The sequence below is a fragment of the Trachymyrmex septentrionalis genome, unplaced genomic scaffold, assembly GCF_001594115.1.
Source record: "Trachymyrmex septentrionalis isolate Tsep2-gDNA-1 unplaced genomic scaffold, Tsep1.0 scaffold44, whole genome shotgun sequence".
In the NCBI taxonomy this organism is placed as follows: Eukaryota; Metazoa; Arthropoda; class Insecta; order Hymenoptera; family Formicidae; genus Trachymyrmex; species Trachymyrmex septentrionalis.
The window spans coordinates 1,386,526-1,396,323 of NW_017305611.1; the positions used below are offsets into that span (position 1 = coordinate 1,386,526).

Sequence of the window (9,798 nt, forward strand, 5' to 3'; positions counted from 1 at the left end):
CATATATATACACATCGATCTTACGAGCAAAGCAACTCGATTGCAATACGCATAATAGTGACTGACGCGTAATTACACGCAATAGTCAACATATTCAAACGTATCCGTTGTAAACAATGTATCATGAGTCATAATGAGTGGCCACGTTTGGAAATCATTAATATCAATGAGAGGTATCTCTCATTACCTGTCCGCCAAACGCAAAAACCCGAGCAATTTAATCATCCCGCCGAGGGACACCCAGTATGTACTCCGCTTGACTAACGAGCGTCCATCAGACGACTCTTTCGTCTTCATTTGAAGTGGACGTGCACACGGAACAAGACCGAACTTCGGCATTTTACTTCTTCGTTCCTTTTGTCTTGAGATCATAACTCGAACGCGCAATAATGACACAGGATATCCGACGTAGTCGTGTTAAATCTTTATTTATCGGAAATTGATAAATTATGTAATAATGTGAAAATATCTATCGTAAATTTGAAACATCTGCAATTGAAATTTAATTCGATAGGTGCGCGTGATGCGAATTTAGAGCATATTTTACGGCGAAATACTTTATATAATTAATTTTATTCGTCGTTAATTAAATATTGATAAAATAATCTGGCATTCTTCTCAATAAAATTTACTAAATCTCTCTACAGCACATCAAGTTTTAAATTGTAACTTTTTCCACGAGATTCTGACTTTACCACACGCTTGTGTGTCCGGAGACCTGTGAGAATTCTACTCGCAAATCACTTTGCAATTTTGTGGACACTGAAAGATTAAATAGATTACCCTGTGTTTGTCGACGTGCACCGGTCTCAAGTGACGATCGAAAAGCAACTTGTCCGGCTCGATGTTGATGGGACTCTGCCGCCTTCCTTTGGTGCAAAGAGACCATTGTGGATTTATCAAACCCCAAAACGAAGGTCCTGCAAAAAATATCAAATGTTAATATGGCAAAAAAAGACTGAAAACAGTAAAAAATTAAGAAAAATAAAAGACAAGCTTATAATGAATTTGAGAAAACTTTAGAAATTCTAATAGAAAAAAAAAAGAATATAGAAAAAACGACTTTAAAGTATGTAAAAATGAAGCTACAGATTTATTGTTAGTTAAATTTGTAGATACTTCAACAAAACTATCCTTTTCATGAAAAGATTCCATTTATATAATAATTAGATAGTTGTTATCCAATATATAACAATTTTTTTTTAACAAGAAGAACGAGTTTAACTTCATTGTTAAAACGTTGTCGAAAAACATGCTGAATGCGTTATTTTATCTCGAAATTTTGTACTTGTATCGTATCTCCGGGCAACTGGGAAGTATGAGAGAAACTCGGTCGCGCAAATTCCCAAGAGAGATTCTTATTTTCTCTGTTTGAGTATGAATCGTCGTGTCACGTGTCAACCGCTCGGAAATCTGAAATTTTTATAATTTCAACTTTTCCGGCTGGTCGCGCCGACCGGTCCGTTTCTTGTCCAGCCCGCGTCAAGTTTCGCACAGCAGAAGGGATTTTGAACTCGTTTCGCCAGCTTCGTACGCCAGGGACCAACGCAACTCCCTTCCGATACTTCCGTCTTAGGGACCGACCGACGTTCGCGTTTTCCCCGGCACTCCTCTGAGAAATTTAACTTTCTTCACGCCACCCGCGAGGATCGATATCCCGAGAAAGCAGCTTAACGAATCCACGGTCGCGAATCCGAGCGAAATGGCACGAACTGCGTTGTGTCCCTGTATTTCTCGGATTACATTCAATATTTATAAATAAATCCGTGATGTATTAAATACAACTATAGACAAAAATCGATGTTAAGTCTATTCTCATTTATATTTATATGTATTTTTATTTAGATTTGTTTCCGATAGATCAATTTATCACTTCATTCACTGAAATTGAAGAAATAACAAGTCACGCTTTTAATCCATTTATTCTTGTAAGGAATAATAAATTTTCCTGAAATGTTTTTGACGTAAGCGAAATTTTTATTTTTTTAATAATTATTTGTTTACAAAATCACGGTCAGTTAACAATTCTGATGAAACAGCGATTTATGTGCAACACGTTAAAGGTAAACAATAAATTATTAATATAACAACTCATATAAGCAATACACCGGGTATGCTGACGAGGGAATTTGATAATATAACGGTAAATGAGAAACTCATACATACTGATATCATTCGAGAGATCATTATACACCCTATGCTCTAAAAATGTAGATTTTCATTGTGTCTAATTAGCCATAATTAATTCATTCATAAAAAGAAAACACAAATTGTTCATGTTGAATTGTAATTAATTAAAATAATTATGATATTGGAAGTAAATATGGCATAATATTCCTCATATTGATAAAATTAATAACTACTACCACTTCCATCAATTCTGCAGTGAGTACACTAGATGTGTGAAACATTTGAATTCTTCAATTTAAGTCTTTTTTGACTAACGAAATTTTACTCTTAAATTTCTTCGAAATAAAGAAGAAGAGATCAGTTTCTTCATTCTTAAAGTATACATCTTTAAACAAATTTTTATCTCTTTTTAATTTTTCCTCAAATTCACAATTTTTATTAAATAAAGATTTTAATACTTAAAAAACTATTTAGTAATGTAAATAATACAGATATTGGAAAAATAATCCTAAATTTTTCCTCATTTTTCGAAAGCCTAGAGCAGTAAAAAAAACTTGGGCAGAATAAAAAAGATCCAAATTACAGACGAAAAGAGTAGAAATATGATTGCAAACGGAGGATTAAAATATTATCAAATTAATTGCACAAAAAGCTCGTTTGCTTGTTTTTATTTATCAGTAGAAAATCTCTCTTATCGAACTCTTTTTATCACACACTGGAAAGAATGTTGTTGCATTAATTGGAATTCTGGTTGAATCTACTGTATTATAATTCTAGTTGAGGTAATCAAAATTCTGATTTATATGATCAGACTCTTCCAGTACGTTCATTTTTAACCAGAAATTTTTCTCAATGCTAACTATCGAATTCACCGCGTCATAACTACGCTATAAGTTTCTCAATGCCGTTGTACATACAAATAATTATAGATAGACAGTATAACATAGATAAGATCAATATTACACAAATAAACCCGAGCATTTTAGATTCATCTCATGTATGCGCTCAGTGAAACAGATGTGCAAACGCGAATGCGTTTCGAGCTCGTATATTAACACTGAGAATCCTCCGGACGGGGTACAAGGAATGACACGTAATGACGTGCCGGCACGCGAGCATAATCAAAACTTACGGCCTCGATAAACGTGCGTATCGGTTCGATAGCGGACAACCCTGTGGAATACTGTGGATAGGTTTGCGCACAAACACACGCGCGCATGCACTCATGTGTAACAGTAACAACACGTCGACACTTTAGTGTCGTAATAGAGGTGCAATTAACCTCGTTATAATTAGCTTTTTCGCGCTAGAACGCGCACTTTTTTTATCCTTGGTCGTTACGTGAGCTTCTCTCTATACCTGACGTGCGTGTGCGATTCACTTTATTGAACGGATCTCATTTATTAAAGAGCTATAAAGGGTTATATGTTAGATAAAGTTTTTCCTTTCTTTTTTTACATTGTTAAACATCAAAAGAGCAATGGTAGCCCAATCTTCTGTGTTAAATAACATTTTGTCACATCTATCAAAATGTTAATCCCCTATAATTGAATTGCTTACTTTCGAAGTAAACAATGTACATATTAAAGTATACGCTTACAAAACAATAAGTTGAATTTGTAAATAAGTAAACAAAATTTAACTTTGGAAAGGCGGAGATCTCTCAAAATTTGAAAACTTTTCCTTGAATAAGATTTATTATAATTCATTATTTTATTGTATTTCTCTTGCCTCAAAATATGGCGATGTTTCTGCGCTATTTTGAAGTAAATTTAAATCAATATTTGTTTGAATGATACTAGCAGAACATATTAAATGTAACAATATATTTATTCGGTATAAAAATCATTAATTCGATTTAAATATCATTTTTTTACTTAATAAATATTTATTTACCGTAAGTAAATGTTAAGTTACATTAAATGTTATAAGTACATTTAAACAAATATTTATTAAATTTTATTCTTTTATTTCTCAGTTTATATTGGTTTTCCTATCCTTTAAAAGTTAATACATTTCTGTAGCTAACTCTTCTATCAATACATAATTTTTCATCTCTTCTCACTCTAGTATTGTGTTTCATAAAATTCTCGAAAAAAGTATAAAGGTGAAAACGAGATAAAATTTGTGGAGTTCTTTGTTGTTCGAAAAATGGGGTTTTTGAACTGTAAACAAAATTCACGTAAAAATTTTTACTGTTTAAAATTAGATATGAATACCTATTGACAAAAGAGTTAAATTGTTTAACTTCATTATTTTTCTTGAATTAACGATATATTTGAATTGAAGCAGTGGCGACCTTCAGAAAAAATAACTTACGATTAAAAATAACTCAAATTGTATAATATTTGACATTATAAATTTAACCGTAGCGATATAAAACGCATAGCTATTATAATAAAAAAAGAGATAGAAATACATATATGTGTAAATTAATTTTGACGTCTGTTGAAAGAGCATCGCCTATCCCCGAGTGTTACTTCCGCTTATGATTTCAATGTAAAATCACTAAACTCTCGCACCATAAATCTCAATCGGTTGCGGCGGCGTGAAAAATGGGTTGATATGACGCAAAGGGATATTATTTTTTGATTTATTTTCTGAACAAGTTGTTATACATTCCCCAGCACGCTCTTTTTACAACTTTCCTCGCACGTAAAGCGAGAACACGCGCGGCTTAAAGAAGGCCGCGGACTTGCTTTCTTAACGCGAGAGAAGGCTGTTATTATTCGCAATCCCGCGACACACATTCTATCGCGTTTTTTGCTTTTCCTTACTGCGGAATTTATGTCGGAGGAAATGGCACGCCATCGCATTGGCCACGCGAGAGTTTATTAAATGACGCACGCGGTGCATGTGTAAATGCACGCTTTCTCTTTTCATTCCGGTCGATTCGTCGCGCGACATTCTCGCATTGTGGTAACGCCCGATTTCCGCACCCTTCCGCGATCTTCGCTATATTTCTTTGTTACTGCATGCGCGCACGAATACTGCACGGCCACGAGATACACCTTATGTTAAGATTATCACATGTTTTTTTATTGAAGTCAGACGATTAAATAAGGATAGATTTGACTTCCTTTTTTTTTTAAATAAAGAGATTTGTCTTCCATAGTCGAATTAAAATGCGTTGCGAACATTTAATGGAACGCACCCCTAATACACTTTTCGGACTTGAAGTGGAATAGATACATATTTAATATTTGGCCAAAGTGTGAGAAAGAAAAAGTTCTAGTGCAGTCTAGTATAAGAATAAAAGATAGAGGAAAAAGATTTTAAAAAATCTATATATAAAACTAGTGTTATTTTGTATATTGCTTTATTTTGCTTAATATTAAAAGTATTAAGCGATTATTATTTTCTATTTTTTGAGATTAATATTATATTTCTTACATGAAAGATTCTGAAATTTTTTAACTTTTCAATAATTTTATCCTTTAGACTAAATATTTGGCTCTTCTTTATTTTCATAATAATTTATTTGCTTTCTCCTTTTAGTAAATAAGAAACTTCTATAGTGTTAACAAACTGCACCGGTAAACCGGATTTTAATGTTAAAAATGTTTTCAATGTTTGCCATTCCTTTCATTACTATCAGTAGCACATAAAAATCCCGGGACTGTCCCCGGAAAACGGAGACGTCTGGTAACCCAGCCTTACTTTATGCGTGTCCGCTTATCAGCATTACACGGATTCACGATTTAATCAGATCAAGATCCTCAAACACACGCCTGCCGACTACGTGCGTGCGGGAACGCAATTGCGGAGAGATGCCTGAAGTATTTTGTTGCAATTTAGATTCCGTATCGCTATTCAGATACTAGCGTGCTCGAAGGACATAAAACGTTCATACGTAATCTACGCTCCGTAACAAATACATGCCACGAAAAAATAAAAATGTTCCACAAGTCGGTCGTGCGCGTTTATGATATTCATAACCGTTTTACATCGCACAGTATCGTTACATTTTTCAGTTCATTAAGTCGTGAACTTATTAACGAAATATCGCCTCTTTAGCGGGGAGTCGTGTATAATATTTATCGTTGCGATAAACACGCTACGTCCCCAGAAGCGAAACCAAGCATAAGCGAGAAACTGTTCTGAGAATGAATTACTTCTGCAAAACACTACCGTGAGATACATTACTATATTAATTTTATTGTGCGCACTTTGTTCGGCACGAAATACATTACGCGTGACAGTGAATTATTAGCTCGCGGAAAGCATCGTATGTATGTACCGGACGTGTAATCTACTATTGGATTATAGTTACATGGGTGCCGTTTAAATCGATTCGCACCAGTGGACGATCGGACCTAAACCACATCGAACCGTATTCTATTAAATTAAGCCCATTGTTCTTCGCGGACATAGCTACGTTGTATCGGTCCGAGAACGGACCAATTTAAAGCCACGGGATCCAATTAGGATCGATCACGCACATTCTATCGTAACGCTAACGGATCCGGCTAAAGTTTATTAAATGTTTCACTCACATACATAATGACGGGACAAGAATACGAGTCAGTTAATTTTACAAAGAGCTGTAGAAAAGTTCTTGATATAATTGAGATAACAGGATTCTCTATGGTCTAGTATACAATATTGGTCTGTTCGCGTATTATTTTCGGTAATTACACGGTAAATTTAATAATATTAGTAAGTCGTACAAGTTGTCTGCCTCGATTACATCAATTTATTACTTAATTAGAAAAAATCGTATAAAACTTGGATAGACCATATAGGGTTCAATTCTTCTTATAATTTACGGCGAGTTTTGCAACGAGAGAAACTCTTGATATAATTATTTTCTTTTTCGGTTATAACTTCATATGATGTTGGATAAGTCCTCGAACTATAGGAAGAAGAGACAACTGTCACTCCGATACGTTTCAAATCGATCCGTTGCGAATGACACATTTGATATGATAGTATATATTAATCGTAGTAATGTACAGTTCTCTGCACACATAGTCAGGAGAAGTAAATATAATATCCAAATAACTCAATCAAGATTATTATTAAATATTACTTTCTATGGATTACTCAAACAAATTAGATTTTACGCAGCAGAATATGAAACGCAAAATGCGATAATTTATATTTAGAAATTTTGATTTAGTGATAATTCAAAAATTTCATTTTTTTTTTTTTTTTGGTTGTGTCATCCTTGTGAAAAATACCATTAGTGAAAATACTATTAGAACGAATAATGTAAAATGTTAGACGCAAATGGTTATCCAATTATTTTCACAATCGTTTCTTCGTAAGACTTATAATATCTTTCCATAAAAGCAATTTTGAATAAGAGAATGATATGTCGCGATAATTCGATAATCATGAAATAAGATTAGAATGTCGCGCCATGAGTCTCGGTCGCTATTACGGAAATGAATCCAAATTCGCTAAACCGCAGACATCGCAGCTTCATCTTCTCGTTGCTAATTCATTGAGTTTTACTTGCGCATAATTGCATAATTACCTCCTCGACCGTTATTAAGAAGCAGCTCGTTGATGTCGGTGCAACAAATAGGGATGGTCGCTCTCGGGGGCAAGCACGGGGGGAAGAGATAATGAAATAACGGTGAGCAGATGGAATGATTACTTTCTTATCATCCGAAGGCAGGTAGGCTATTATAGCATTCATCACGTGGAACCTGAGGCGAGCTCGACGACGGCGAGGCGGAACTCCAGGTGGCGGAAGGAAGATGAAGGGGGTACGTACAGTCACAGGCATCCCCCTGGCCCCGGTATATAACCCGGACTACGAATGGAGGTCCTGGCGGGGGTGTAACAACCCCATTATTGAAACTTCAAGCGCGGAGCAATCATTCTGCAATTAGCAAAAGTGATTAAGTGTGGAAGCCAAGGTAGCCCGGTCCTCCTCCCTTCTCTTCTTGCCTCAGCCGCATTCGCCCCTCGATCCTCGAGCTCGAACAACCAGCGTGCCGGATTTTCGCTTGAGCGGTATTTTCCGACCCTTTAGCACGGACTTGCCCCTTCTCCATCCCTCCCTCCCTCTCTCTCTCTCTCTCTCTCTCTCCATTACAGTTGTAGTCCTTAAACACCTGTTTTAATTATTCACCTATCCTAATAACTCCTAATGAGAGAAGGCGGTTGCCGGAAGAAAAAAGAAAAATAATCTAACCGGCGATGCCTCGTCTCCATCCTCGTTAACCGACCTAATTATAGGCTAACAGGCGCCAGGAATAATTGCCGGAAATTTTTTGTCCTTATCCTTGCTCCACCGCTCCATCTTAGCCCGATTTTCTTTTTCTGCCGTTCAACCGAGCAGAGTCGTTTCTTCCTTCGCCATCAGATTTCCGCCGATAAGAAGCAGCACGTTGCTCGGAAACGGCAGCGGGATTAATCAAGGGTGGATTAGCCCCTACGGGATGGGTCTCTTCGATAAAAACAATTAATCGACGGCTAGAGTGTTTGAAAAATGCCGGGATCGAATCGGCTTTAGACTGCGTTTTAATGATTTCTGCAGACGTGAGAAGATCGAATAATTGTGATAGAGTTCGTCATATTGATGAACACCGGGGCAGGAGGCTTAACAGATTTCGATAATAAACCCGTAACTAGAACGAAAACATCGATCTCTTGACGTGACCTATAAATATTTAAATCGCACAAACTAACTGATTATTTAAAACTTTCGCATCAATATGTACCATACTTTAATGTAATTCAATGATATACTGAGAAAAATTTCTGTAAAGTGAGCAAATAAAAAAAATTCTGATTATATCAATCAGAATTCTGATCATTTCAAGTAGAATTATAATGGATTCAATCAGAAAATTCTGGTTTGTTCATTTTCAACCAAAATTTCAATTAACCAGACTCTTTCCAGTGTAAAAGTTAAATGTAGTTGTAAATGTAGTTTAATATTTACCAAGTACATGTACTAAGTAATGTGAATGTTGTTTAATTCAAAATTGAGCAATTCAGTCACTGAAATAAGTTTGTTAGATCTGGTTGTTTTAATCACACATGTTTTGAATTAAAATAATACATTTTAACACACATGAAGGTTGAGAATAACAAAATGTTATTTAACTTAAAAAAGTTAGTTTAAATTTAATTCTTTAATATTTAACAATGTATATTATATGACTATAATTCATTATAGTTTACAGCAAAATAAAAGGAGCTTTGGATTTTCATAACTCTTTTATTCAATACAAAGAAGGAATACGTGGCATGACGTGTGTGTTTTATCATAAAAATATCTCCCTGGATGAAATAAATAATATACTTAGCTGATGCATGCAATTGCTGTGTACCGCAGGATATTAACTCACTCAGAAATAAAACGTTTCCCTTCTGTTCCGCGGTGTGAATTGTGTTATGGAAAACCGTGTAAAGCAATTTTTGAATAGCGTACTCGGAACGCACCGTGCAAAACTCGCGTGGCGAACGTAAACGAGGCGGGAAAGAGCCTCGTGTTTCATCGCGACATTTAAATTTCACGAAAAAATCGTGACGTACAAACTCGTTCGCGCCTCGCTTAGTACAACGGGGGCGTAACAACGGTAGGTACGTAGCCGCGTATAAGATCTGAAAACCAAATGCTTGTAAAAACTGTGTTAATGGCGCGTCCTAGACAGAGAGAGAGAGAGAGAGAGAGAGAGAGAGAGAGAGAGAGAGAGAGAGAGAGAG

The 9,798-nt window shown here is 35.5% G+C and overlaps 1 protein-coding gene across 3 annotated transcripts in view; it reads right to left on the reverse strand.

The window, feature by feature from the left end:
• Nucleotides 1-9,798, reverse strand: part of LOC108751475 (carbonic anhydrase-related protein 10) — a 167,191-nt gene that overhangs the window by 55,984 nt on the left and 101,409 nt on the right. For all 3 annotated transcript variants that reach the window (XM_018491708.1, XM_018491707.1, XM_018491706.1), the window contains exon 3: nucleotides 784-920. In XM_018491708.1, the coding sequence (XP_018347210.1) occupies nucleotides 784-920 (137 nt within the window). The remainder of the gene's footprint in view (nucleotides 1-783; nucleotides 921-9,798) is intronic.